Raw genomic sequence first — 14,312 nt, 5'->3', positions numbered from 1 at the left:
AAGCCCCTATAATTGAACTGTCATGCACAGTTGAACACTTGAGGACAACACTGACAACAAGCCTTGAAAGTATATGAATCGAGAGACTTGGATTTGCAAACATGGCTTGCATTAGTGAATTTTAAAGGGGGGGAACTTGAATTTTTTCACATCAAGATCAGTTTACTTGTCATGAGAACTAGCACTCAGCCTGTGAGCGATACTGTGAGTTATGTAATGTTTCCTGTTGCTCGGGAGGAAAGTCTGAAATATGAACCCAAGTGACGGAGATTAAAGATTATAACAGAAAGCCTGCCTCACAAACTGGGGGCACAGAGTCTGAACTACATGTATATTTATCATGGCTTGTAGGGTCTAATGAAAGTTATGCAATGTAAATGGAGGATCCGGGGTTTTTGTAGCAGAAGAGATGACTAATGGCACTCTGGCTGATACAAAATAAAATTATTATAAACTCACCTAAAGTAGCTACAACAGTTTGTGTATTATTATAAAATAAATCAATAAAGCAAATAATTAGAGCTCTAGATGTTTATTTACTTTCAGTCCTTTTTGACAGTTTCCTAACCATTTAATTTTCAACACTGTGTTTTATATCAGATATGATATGTCCAGGTATTTATTTAATAATAAACTTAATAATAAATAAACTTAATGTAATATGTATTGTTTACATATATGGTCGCAACATGCTATACAATGTAAAAATTCATCATATACATATTTTTGATATGTATTTGGGTAATTGGGTATTTCATCCAGTAAAAAACTTTTATCTTCATATATCCTTCATATAGGATCTATATAAGTGATAATAATATATCCCCTTATCTGTGACATATATGGCAACATCACTCTTGATACAGGGATATAAATGTCATATTTCTGTACTCAGGTATTATACAACTGTTGTCACAGGGTTAGAGAGACAGTAAGACAGCATAGTGGACAGACTTTGTTATACTGACGATGAGATGTGGCCAAGCGTTTCTCCTCCCTCTGCCAGGAACTGCAGGTAAACATGAATGGTTAGACTGAAGGCCGCTGGACCTCAGTGGCGAGCTGATATTTAGTTTTGTTTCGCTGTGATGAGGTTCATGATAATATCAGTAGGTGAGACAGCTGGTAGAGAGACAGCTCACACAGCTCATTATTTTTAATTAGCTCCACCTTTTCAGTCTAGTTACCGGCAGCTTTGCACAAACCGCTGCTGGTCTTTTCTGTTAGCACATACATGCTCAGCACCATGAGACTAGATGGCAAAATGTTTTTCACATCTAAAAAGCTATTATTTTTGAGATGCTTCATTTTATCCTTATGCAAAAAAAAAAAAAAAGCTGCTTTCAGTAGAAATTTCAAGGAAATTTTGGAAAAACATCCAACAAGCCCAATGAAAGAGGAAGTGGGACCAACTTTAGATAGATTTGATTGCAAAATTACACATAAGGACATTCACTGAAAAGGTTTTTGCAGTACACACTGAAATGATTTGGCATTCAAGCTCCGCCGGGGTGGGCTACGTGCCAACGCGGCTTCACACCTTGTAGTCTTGCCAGTCCTGTGACCTGAAGGTAAAGCTGTGAATACAGAATGTACATCTTGCCACCTGACTGCAAATGTTCTGCAATCAGAGGACACTGACTCACCGCTGTGGCTGCCTTCCAACACCTGCAGCTTCAGACACGGCTTCAAAAGGAAAAAAAACATCGAAAGCAAAGGCAGGATGTTTGAAAGGAGCTTAACATCCTCAGCAAAGGAACTTTTCAGTCCTGCAGGCTGCATTGTGTTTTTTGGACACAGGCAAAAGAGACACAATGAGGCTGTTGGGATAATCTGACCCAACAGCAACGAAATCCAAGCTGAGAGTTATGGAGGAGGCATGTCCCATGCTAACTAGATTCAACAGTCAAAAGAAAGCAAAGTAAAGTTAACTGACTTTGACCTTAATATAAGAGTCAAACCCAACTTAAGCTTGACAGCGGAAAATCAGGTTAAACCTCTCGACCACAGTTCTCTCCAATTCATCCAGCGTGTCACAGGGGATCACAAGAAATAACAGAGGTTTCAGGAGGGAAAATGAAAGAGGCAACACGGGAGGAATGGGTGGTGGCAACAGTGTGGGTGTCTGTGCATGTGTGTGTGTGTGTGTGTTGGGGAGATTAAAGATATGACATGGGGAAATGATGCCAAGTTCCACCTCTTCGTCTTCTTTTCTCGAAGTCGTCCTCACGGGATCTAGTAAGTTTAAAAATAGAGCTTGTCTAATGGAGAAAGGGGCCGAGGGGGAAAGAGAAGAAGAGCGAAAGTGTGCAGAGACCGGAGGAGTCCTCTGTGGTAGGAGAATGCAATTTGAGATTGGCCAGATTGCCTTCTTTTTTTTTTTTTTTTTTTTTTTTTTTTCGTTCATGAGGCGTGATATGCACCGGCGGGGTCCCTAAGCCGCCATAAGCCTGACGCCAGTACCCACACCACCGCCAAGGAGTCGTCGCACTCACAGCGCGAGAAAATCAGTGCGATGAAATAAAAGAGGGACTCCAAAAAGATCAGCAGGGATTTGAGAGTGATAGATGAGAGTCGGGCGAGGAGAGTCTGGGAGGGAGTGGAGGAGGGTGGAGACAAGAGGGGGAAAGAGTGAATGGATGAAGGAGATAGCTTCTGTGGGATTATGGCGGGATATGGCAAAATGTAAATGCCCTGTTGTCCGAGGCAGATTTCTCACGGTCACGCTGCGTTGTGAGAGGTGCATTGCTACGGGGCTTTGTTGCAGTTTTTCACACCCTCTGAATGAAGCAGCGGGGCTTTAAAAGAAAAAGTGGACAGGAAAGTGTTTTCCTAGGTGAAACAGGCGTTACATGTTTTTCCTCTGTCTTCCTTCTGTCACTTGTAGGAGGAGAGGGCTCCGCTGAGGCGGGACAGAAGGAGACGTCCACCTGTGACATTTGCCAGTTTGGTGCCGAGTGCGACGTGGACGCAGAGGACGTCTGGTGAGTTTTGCACAAACACGAAACCCACAAAAACACTTTAAAGCGCCACTTGTCATTGTCAAAGCGCGGGGAGACCAGTTGGCCCACGCAACAAGGCCCCAGTTACCTTGATACCTCTTAACCTCCTTACCTCCTCACTCAAAACATACCACCATCTTTGCTATTTTAAAGAATTTAGTCAGTGTGAACACTGAGAATTTAGATAAAAACTTGTCTGTCTACTGTACACACCCGCTGATGAACACCCACTGAGGTTTAGTGCTTGGTTGACCATTTCATTTAACCTCAATTACTAGAGCAGGGCACAGAGAGAAAGGAGATTTTCGCTTATTCTGGAAATCCAATTACTATCCTTACAGGACTTGGCAATGTCAAGCCAAAAATGACTCACACACACGGAAAACTAGTTCAGCGAAGAAATAACGCTTGTCATAAATTTAACCATTTACTGCAGGTGAGACGGATGTATGGTAATATGTTATCAGCTCCCCCGCACGCATTTAGCGAGGAAGCAGCACTGAAAAACATCCTCAGGGGTACACAGTAAACACGTGGGTGCAGAGCCTAATTAGATGGAGGCCCAACTGGTGAACTGTTTCCCAGCACCAGGCAATATCAGCTTTTATTTATTTGCACTCTCCAGCATGAATGGAGCTTTAATGAACCAACATAACAGATCTGGCGTGGAACAAGGATCAGCTGGTATCAGCAAAAGAAAAGCAGCGCTTATAAGAAATTCCCAGACCTACGCCTAGAAATTAGAAGTGCCCTGAGAGTATGACTCTATCAAAGTGCTTGATGTAATGCAAAGATAATGTGCCCTGGTGTGCAATAACTGTAATGCCAAGGAACAGCTTCATGATGCATACCGAGCCTCGCTCCAAATAACAAACAGCTGGACTCCACTCGTCCTGATGCCACCCACTTCTGCAAATGCACCTTAATATTACACTAACACACAGAAATTGATTTATTGATAATTTCTCAGCCTCTAAGGGGGGAATTCATAAGGTCACAAAGGTACAGTCCGCTGTCAGTGGTGAGTGCACTCAAAAACATAACAGAAAACGGAGCCTCGAGTTTATTTAGCACAAAGCTGGAATAAAGACATGTATACAGAACATTACACGGAGGGAGCGTTTGCCCCCACATAAGGAAACAATGGACAAGACAGGAGAGGCAGCCAAAGTCAATAATGCATCTCATTCAGAAAGCGGTTGACACAAACAGACACATAAATATTTCAGTGTTCCCTCTTGTAAAAGGGAAAATACAAGTACTTGTTAATCTTTCAAAAGCCCCGAGGTGTTTGGATAAGAATGTTTCTGGTGAATAATCAGGCAGGTAATTGCAGCCCAAAGAGCGGGTCGTTTCCATCAGACGGCAGCTGATTTCAATCAAACAAACCACCAGTTAATCAAACGGTGAGGAGAGAGAGAGAGAGGACTGTAATCAAACACCAGGTGAAGTGACCCCATAAACAGATCTGCTTATAAGAATGAATTGTACGTATTTTCATCGAAGCGGTACAGTGATAAATAAACAGACTGGTTTGTAAGTTGTTCGCTGCTGTATGACCTTTTCTTTTTCTCTCTCTTATTTATGTTTATTGTGCTGTCCATGTATATTTGTCCAGAGAGGGAGGAGGAGGTGATTTTATTTTATTCATTTTTTTATTATTATTATTATTATTAATGACTCACAGTAGTCTGGTAATTACACTGAAGTGCCATTTTGTCTTCACTGCATCATTCAGTGTGACATTTGGTCATGTTAGTCCTGTCCTGTTTGAAAGGGTGTTCTCACTTTCTAGTTTTATCAACTACTCAAAGCACTTTACAAAGGAAGCCACATTCACCCATTCACACACACATTCATGCAGCGGTATTTTTTTCCCCTACACATATGGATTGGAAAACACATCGGGGACAACTTTTCTTTTTTTTCTTTAAACTTTGCCTTTTATGGGTTAACAAACAAGATGTGAAATAGAGAACTTTGGAGGTGCTGATAGGAAGATTGTTTTAAATTTGGAAAGAGACAAGCTACTGGAGACATGAGAGATGTATCAGTCTTATTTCTTATCTAGTGGCAAGAAAGCGAATAATCATATTTCAAACTATTCCTTTGAAAGTTGTTCCTGTCAGGATCAGACTATATGGTCACTGTGTCATATGAGGCAATCAGAGAAACATCATAATGTCTCTCACCATGTTTGCAGCTGTGCACTAAAGAAAGAGCACTGTGTGGTCCTTATGGTCAACATTTTGGAAGATTGCAAAGCAGTTGTCAATCCTCGCAAGAAAAAGTAAAAGTATTCTGATAAGCTGGTCTTGTGAACACGATATCTTGGGAACTCCTCAAGGGAATCCCTCCAAATTCGGCGCAAATGTCCACTTGGACTTTAGGATGAACTGATTACATTTAGTTTGGCAAAGGTCAAAGGTGATGGTGACCTCACAAAACACGTTTTTGGCAATAATCCCAAATTCATTCTCTAATTATGACACAATTTACCGCTAATGTCTAACAGGATGAAATTATGACATTTCATATCCAAAAGGTCGAAGGTCAACATCACTGTGACATCATAATGTTCTGTAAAAACACCTCTGGCCATTATTCAACGCTTGTGACTCAGGATGGGGAGACTGTGACCGTATTTCCTGTAACTTGGCTGGTTGGCGGAGGCCTACATTTTCGAGGTGGTAATTCTAGTTCTGGCTCTGGCACAGGAAGATGACCTTCACATTCTTAATCTCACCTACAAAGCTTTGATTGGTTGAAACTGTGAAAACGGCCATGAATGAGTCAGTAAGCAAAAAAACAAATCACTGAAAAATATGTTATGTAGTAGCCATTCAGAGGGACTCTCAATTATTCAGAGTGTAAACATTTCTGTTTTTATTATTATTTATATATCTAAATATTCCTTCATTATATTTAATGTGATTCCTATTCGTAAACAGTTTAACAGCATAAAAGAATGCATGCCAATTGTAGTGAACAGTTGTTTTCATGATGTGCTTAGAAATGAGTCTCTGACTTTCACTGAGTCAGGAGAAAATTGCTATTTCAGCCCATTTCCCCTCCAAGCAACATTCTCTTGATTCTGTTTGTAATCATTTTTCATTCACCGAGCAGATTCAGTGAGGAAAAAGAAACACGCTGGCTGATGGGAAGTACAGTATGTATGTTGGCTGAACTATGCTGCTCTTGACCCTGCTGTGGAAAAGAGCCTTGCTATCCCCAGACCTCGCAGCAGCCCTCTGTGGCTCTCTGCGCTCTGGAGGCCAGCGGCAGGCAAAAAAAAAAAAGGACCAATTTACCCCTCGAGGATCAATAGAGTGTCACGAAAACCCATTTAGATCCATTTGTGGTGTAGAACTGTAATTACCCACAAAAACCTATGCGTTCAAACCCATCAATAGCAGCCATCAGTGTTGATAGAATTAAGGTAGAGGAGGAGCAGATAGCGAGATAATCATAGAGAGGGGCTGCGGGGACACTTGCTGTGTGAACCTGACAAAGGAGCGAGGGGCTTCTCAAAGCCAGCACTTATGTCCTCATTGAAGCCCATTCTGTGGAGAGCAAAAGGGAATTCCAATGAAAAGCCAGACAAGGACGAGTCACAGGGTGCGAGACTGCCCTACTTTCATCAAGCGAGGTCCGTGCACACGCACACATATCCACTCCGTTCCTCCGCACATTATTACCATAGACAGATTATGAGACAATGGGCCAAGATGTCAAAAACCCGCAACACCTCCTACGTGGTAAACAAGACACCCAGAATGAATTTGTGGTGTATTTTTCTTTACATTTTAGTTGTTTTGTGTCTCCTTGTGATCGTTCTGCTTCTCTTTCTGTTTGTTTTCCATGTCTTTGTGGAGATTTTGCCTCTTTTTGTGGTCCATTTGCAAGCTCTCTGTAGCAGTTTTGTGACTTTAGTAGTCATTTTGCACCTCGTTGTAGTTGTTTGGTGACTTTTGTGGTTGTTTTTTTCCATCATTATGGAGATTTTGCATCTTTTTGTGGTTGTTTTGAGGCTAATTGTGTTTGGTGACTTTTTGTAGTCATTTTGCGTCTCTCTGTGGGGGTTTTGCATCTCTGTGGTCATTTTGTCTCTTTGTAGTCATTTGATTGACTTTCCTACAAGAAATATTTACACTTCAAACTGCAGATCTGGCCCAGGGCCCCCTGACCCTTTGGGCCTGTGCCCAGAACGCCCATTCAGTAATCCGTCCATGATTATACTAAACTCACAGTATTCAGTGCTACAAAGCACCACAATATTATTTTGCCGTGTGTGTGTGTAGGTCTTCTCTGCCTCTGATCATTTGTATATACCGTACAGCCTCTCTTCTCTTACTCTCTGTCTCCCTTTCTGCTGTAACGTTGCTTTTTACTCTGTCACTCTCTCTCCTCTCCTCCTCTCTCTCTCTGTCAGTTTGCCTCTCTCGCTCAGTTCTCAAAGGATTACAGTGAAATTTGAGGCTAAGGATTATGAAAATCAATGCTATGTTCAGTTGCAATAAGGTTTGCTTCCAAGGATTTGTACACAACATGAGGCAGTTAGTGGATATGTTGGTCTCAGCTGCTGTGTGTGTGTGTGTGTGTGTACGTGTGTGTACGTGCGTGTGTGTGTGTGTGCGTTGCCGTGTGTTTGTAAGTGTTTACATGTGTGTAAAGTGGCATTTTCAGTTAGGAGCCAGCAGATAGTCTGGGGGGGGGGGCTTTAATGGGAGGGAAATCACAGGAAACCAATCAATAAGACACATCCTGCTAAGAATTTATCCTCAGGCGCACATGTCACACATACGCAGATATGTACAGTACACACATTCACACATTGCGCTAACTTTCGTTTAACACTTCGCTGCCCCTATGTACCTTCAGCAGAGGGTGTGAAGCAACGATATGGTGAGTGAGAGGTGAAGATTTATCCCGAAGTGATCGCCATCTCATGCGTGCACATGACTGTTTGCACACGCCTGTCTGCAGGTGTTTGACTGTGTGTGTGTGTGTGTGTGTGTGTGTGTGTGTGCGCGCGAGGAGCATTAGGATGTGTTGACGCACTGCAGTCTGGTGGTATAGTGCCTATTGTGGAGAAAGTGAGAGGCCTCATTAAAAATGTATGGAGCCCAGACATCAGCCACCGAGTAGCGTCAGCCTCTCGGGATGGCCGAGACTTTGAAAGCTCTTCAGTGATGGGAGGTTGTTGGGGGTGGGGGGGGTGGGTGTGTTACATGTATACATGTGTGCAGTGTTAAGCCTATGGGCTACTCTCTATTTTTTTCAAGTGTGTAAAAATTTCCTTTTAGCTCAGAAGCTCCTGAAATGAAGCTTTTATTCTGAACTCCTGAGTTCTTCTGGCTGCCTCCTTTCATGCTCAAACTATTCTCATTTAGATACTTTCTACGATAACACAGACACTTTAAATTGTGAGCCTAATCTTGTCTTGAGGGTGGCTGTTGCAAAAAATTATGGTCGGGTTGTATAATTTTTAAAGGCTCACTTGCCTCTGCTGATATCAGATCATTTTGGCTTTGACTGATGGGGTTTTGAAAACTCTGCTTGTAGGATATATGCATCTGTATTACTGAGGATTTGACACTTGTCTAGATACATAGTCCATGATGCAATGATAGCAAAATTGTGACAATAAACACTCTGATTCAAACAGTACAATTTATCTGCTATTGGACAATATTTGATACTTTTTTCAAAACCCTAAGTCAAGTCCATTTAAGTCCATGTTTTATATATATAGTGCCAAATCACAGCAGAGGTTATCTCAGGGCACTTTTCATATAGCGCAGGTCCAGACAGTCCCACATGAGCAAACAGTGGCAAAGAAAAAGTTCCTTTCAAGAGGCGGGAAACCTGGAGCAGAAACACGCTCAGGGTGGGCGGCCATCTGCCTCGACCGGTAGAGTTGAAAGAGAGTGAGAGCAGGAGGGAAGAGCATCAACATCATGATAGAGGGTAATCTGAAAATAGATGAATGCCACGCGTTGCTCAGTAGCTCGAGCAGCATGTGCATTAGTGTAATCAGGTGGGGAAGCTTCATTAATAAGTAAGATAATATTTGGTTTAAGCCGTGTTTCACAAAGACCAGTTTATCAGTAATGTTTCAGTAAATAATGATGTGTTTGTAAGACCAAGCTTGAGGGTCTTATAGAGGCTGGGGTTGTCAGTAGAAGGCCGATCAGTGAAGCTACTGTCAGATGAAGTGCTGATAAGACATCTTGTATTTCTAGTGGGAAATATAGATGGCCTGTGCATGTGACAAAGTGGGGACAAAATTGTCATTCTGTTTCGAGGAAATGTGTCAAATGCTTTGTGGGCTACCTCACTACCAACCGGTGCTGGGAACAGTGATTAGAACATGGAGATTGGCAGATTTGAGATACAGTCTCAAAGTTGTAAGTCTGGCTGTCAGGCTGACAGTCTGAACTGTGAGGATTTTCCTGAATAGACTTCATCGCTAAACTAGTCGACTCCAATATCGAAGACTCTCTAATCACCTGCAACCTGCTGAGCACCAGCTCCTTCATGTCAAACCTGACGTAACCACCCGTCGATATTTCTAGACGAAATAGCAGGGCCTACTCCAGTAGCATGAAGGCCGTCTGCTTCGGCAGGTCAGGAGTTATATATAGTTTTGACAGTGTCAGTCAGTCACTAAAAGATCGTTATTTCCTCAGTTTTTATATCTAACACTGAATGAAAAATAACTGACTCTAACCGGCTACATCTGCAGCAGGTTTTGTTGCTGCCAGCTGGGTAGTGTTTACCTTTAGGTCATATCTTATATTGAGTAGAAAGATCTTGTATTTCCACTGGTACATTCTGTGATGGCACTGTGTATTTTTCAGGCTGAAGATTTGATTTAAATTCCAATAAGTTTTGGAAGACTTGGAATGACATTTCTTTCAGCGTTGTTTTTTTTCTCAGTGGGAAGCTCGGCATATGGGAGAAACACAGCGAGGTCAATCTCACTGACTGGCACACGCACACGCACACACACACACACACACACACACACACACACACTAGAAAGCACAGAGAGAGAAAGTGAAGAAAATTATTGTTTTTTTGGGAGACATAATCTTTTTTTTTTTAAATATCACAGAACTAGTCAGATCTTTATTTCTGACTCTTACTGTGTTAATTTTTACACCTTAAAAACAGAAGTGAATAGAAACTAATTTATGCTGCCCACAGTTAAAGAATGACATTTAAAAAAAGTCTCTTCCCACAGAGGATAATACACTCTTGAAAAAAGCTCTTGAAAGTGAGGCATCGAGGTGGACATCTCAAAACCTCAGCAGACGAAACCAAACTATTTGCATGAAAAGAAAATATGTTGTTGTTGTTTTTTAATTTTATTTGCGTGAATTCATCGTTTATACCATGCATCATCAATTAGGTTCACGGGCCAGTTTTTTTTTTCTGCGTTGTTGTTCGGTTTCTTTTAATGAATAAAACTGATTTATAACTTGTTGTTTGGGGGGTGTCCAAAGGCAGCTGTCACTTTTCCCTTTAGCTAGTAAGTGCTAATAGTTTCAGCAGCTTCTGTTACTTTCAAACTCATTTGGTTAAAAAAAGAAACTGCAACAAAAAATTCATTTTCATTTCTGTTTCATCATCATCAGTTAATTGAAAACTGTAAAATAACATAAAACGGTCAAAAACAAATCTCACATCTGAGAAGCTGAACTCAAGGATTATTTACACACACAAAAAAAAGATTAAAATGATTATTCACTTCACTAACTGATTAAACGGATAATTATTGCAGCTCTATTCCATATAGATAAATGTGTGCTTTGTGTTGCACTACCAGACCTAAAATGTAATTGACGGGTTATCTACACTCACCCTTTTGCAACCTGCTTCATTTGTGGTTGAATGAAAATACAGTTGTTGTTGTTGTTGTTGTTGTTGTTGTTGTTGTTGTTTACCTAGAAAAATCTATTTGTGTTTAGATGCTAAATAATTGTTAAATATTGTATGAGGATTTACATTTACAGCAAATTTCTGAAAAAAATGCTAACGACGAAGAAGGGGAAAACTTCAGCTTTAGTTGGGGGGGCAAATATTTTTTGTTGGAGGGCCGGATTTGACCCATGGGTCACCATTTGCCCACCACTGCTTTAAAACACGGCGTTACAGTCTAAGGTGCCTCTCTGCAGCGGCAGGTCATTCGTAGCTGTGTTGGCTCGCTTTCGGGGTCATGCTAGATTTTGCTCTTGCGCGCCTTTCATACGACTGTGTCCTCTCAGATGCATAACGAAGCCTTTCTTCACATCATACTTTGCTGATCCATCATTACAACAGGAGCTGAGCACCGCCACGCTTTGCTGCACAGCGTTTCAATCAACATCAATGTCAGCAGTACGAATCATCATGGCTTACTGCATGTGTGTCTGTGTGTGCGCGTGTGTGTGCGTGTGTGTGCGTGTGTGTGTGTGTGAGAGTGTGAGTGTGTGGGGGCACACATTTATGCGTAGACGGGTGCCCACGTAGGCGTGCATGCAAATGCAGCTGCGAGACAGCTGAATGCCTGTGCTTTACGGAGAGTGTGGCACCAGGGGAAAATGAAAAGACCAGGAGAATAATGACAGATTTATAATTACAGAATCTAGTGTTCAGGGCTACTCAGCAGCAACTGTCTGGGGAAGGCAATCTGGGTGTAATTTCTGCTGATCAGGCCTGCCACACACTTAAGGGTCACACTTCATGTGCACCAAAAACACACACGCACACACACATATGCACATTCATGCAGGTGTACGTGCTCTCGCCCTCTCTCTCACTCTCTCTCTCTTCATTTGTGCAGATGTTGTGTATACAGACTCACACACACACACACACAAGCACAGAATGTCTCACACTGAAATTTCACAGAAAATTGTGATGCGACAGCAAATTGCCCGGTTAATTTGCGAGAGCTAAAAGCATCAAGTAAGCTCCTGATTCAGAGAAATGAATGCATCACAGCCTGGCACAAAAAAAAAAAAAAAAAAAACACAGCACAACTATCAGCTTTATGGAAAGAAGTCACTGATTCGATATACAGGGGAGACAAAACATGAGTCATTTAAAAGGATTATGGGTGTAAGCAGTTATTTGCCAAAGACGACAAACAACACACTTTTAATTTGACTTTTGCTCAGTCATTTAGAAAAGCTGTTCCAACTTGTACTTAAAGTAATCTTCTGTTGCACAAAGTAAATGCGTTAATTTTGGGCTAATCAGTGATTATCACTTGATTGGTGAAATAACACAGAATTTCCAATTAAAGGTAAGAAACAAGTAGTTCTGATTTTTTTCAGGCAAGCCAAATAGTGTGTACTAGTATTAGTATGAGCTTATAAGTTAGTATTTTCCATTTAGACTACTGTCAATATATCTAACTAACTCTAAATTTCATGTCGTAGAACTTTCTAACAGTGGCCGCTTCTTGTGTTATGATTTCCTCCACTACACCAAACTGTACAGCTTTATTATCTTCACTTCCTTCATTATTAATTGCCTCTGACTGCCTTTGTAAGGGGACATCATTTGTCAATCAAGGCCTCTGTGCAGCCTTGTCTCTTTTTTGCAAAGTTAAATCCATTTGCTATTGTGTCAAAATGAATGTGCCAAAACCCAGTTTGAACAGGATTACTTTGCATGGTCCACGATCCTGACTGAGTGCAGGCTGCACAGCTTTTTGTTTTTTTTTCTCTCATTTTTAATCCCTGAATGAATTTGTGTGTGTGTGTGTGTGTGTGTGTGTGTGTGTGTGTGTGTGTGTGTGTGTGTGTGTGTGTCTCGCAGTCAAACACACACGTACGTCTCACCAGAATAAAGATGCTCTCGTTTTCATTCATATTTCAAATCTGATTTATTTGAGATCTTGACATCAATAATAAAAAAAATACAAGGAAGTTTACTACCCTGTTATGATTTCTTGCTCTTTAGGTGTGTGTGCAACATCGACTGTTCCCACATCAGCTTCAACCCGGTGTGTGCCTCGGATGGTCGCTCCTATGACAACCCCTGTCAGGTGAAGGAGGCGTCCTGTCAGAAACAGGAACGCATCGAGGTCAAGTACCTGGGCCACTGCCAAGGTCAGACACTCAAACACACACGCATGCATCCACTGACTCTGAAAGACACAACAACACCTTCACACACTCAGCGGAGGCTGTCAGTCTGTCCGTCTGAACAGGTGTTCACTTCAAGTTGAAGTGAGGCTGTGAGGGCAAATGAGGCAGCTTGCAAAGCTAAATGCAGACAGCGTGATTCTGTATCTGCCTCCAGCTGCATTTCTAACCACATTTCATAATTAAAGATAGCTTCACTCAATCATATTTTAGAATAGCATGCAAAGATAATCCTCAAAACCTCACATAGCCTTCACTCTTATGTGTTTCGATAATTTTACTGAATGGTAATCCCCCTTTTTTAGTATAGTATCTTTTATTTGAATGCAGTATTTGTTTGTAATGGTTCCAGGGACAAAGTTGTTTTATTAATCTGTGTGGTTAAATCCCTAAACTGAATCATATTGCTAATCCGTGTGGGAGAAGACAAAGGCACATAAGAATTCTTCTTTTTTATTTTATATTATTTCATTTTATTTGAGGGTTGATCCACCAACGTCTTCATTTCTTCTTGTTTTGATTTATTTCTGCTATAAGATCAAACTGAAACCGTCGTCAGGTGGAAAGAGAGTCGCAGAGACTCATCTACAGTCGCAGTTTTAGTGATTCTGAATAGATTCATTTGAAAGCGTTCGACTGGTTCCGCATCCACACGGGACAAACAGGACAATTGATCGAGATATGAGAACCGAGATGAAAGCTTTCAGAAGTAATGGGGAGTAAAGCAATCAGAGCTAACCAGCACAAATAGAAATCTGTATTCCCCCAAGTCACACCCCTCGGGTCAGACCACCCTGATCGATTCGATCACGCTTCCACACCTTCAGTTTCAGGCAAAGTGGAGAGACAGAGAAACAAATGTCATAAAACTCTGTTATGAAACTGCAGGACTTACAAACCCCATGCCAGGGATTCAAAGGGACACCTTGACATTTAGATTGCTGGTTTATAATATATCCCCACGTGTCACTTGTCGTATTATTGGGACCAATTATACATTTAATTTTTTCCTTTCTCAGCCTCCTACTGTCGTTCACACCAGCCTGGAACAACTGAAAGTACTGGCAACCTTGCTAAGATTTTTTTTTCCACCTGTACCTGTAACCAGATGCTCAAAGAAAAAACAGGTGCTGCATCATTAAGATCTCAAGTTGTCATCGACGTGTGG

General features: G+C 41.5%; 1 protein-coding gene across 2 annotated transcripts in view; it reads left to right on the top strand.

Moving 5' to 3' along the window:
• The window catches only part of tmeff2a (transmembrane protein with EGF-like and two follistatin-like domains 2a), a 110,453-nt gene that overhangs the window by 86,025 nt on the left and 10,116 nt on the right, over positions 1-14,312 (top strand). For both annotated transcript variants that reach the window (XM_023423205.2, XM_023423204.2), the window contains exons 5-6: positions 2,888-2,984; positions 12,960-13,108. In XM_023423205.2, the coding sequence (XP_023278973.1) occupies positions 2,888-2,984; positions 12,960-13,108 (246 nt within the window). The remainder of the gene's footprint in view (positions 1-2,887; positions 2,985-12,959; positions 13,109-14,312) is intronic.

The sequence above is a fragment of the Seriola lalandi genome, unplaced genomic scaffold, assembly GCF_002814215.2.
Source record: "Seriola lalandi dorsalis isolate HSWRI2012SDOR001 ecotype SW California unplaced genomic scaffold, Sedor1 jcf7180002054689, whole genome shotgun sequence".
NCBI lineage: Eukaryota > Metazoa > Chordata > Actinopteri > Carangiformes > Carangidae > Seriola > Seriola lalandi.
The sequence above is the reverse complement of the archived record's forward strand: the minus strand, read 5'-3'. Positions and strand labels throughout refer to the sequence as shown.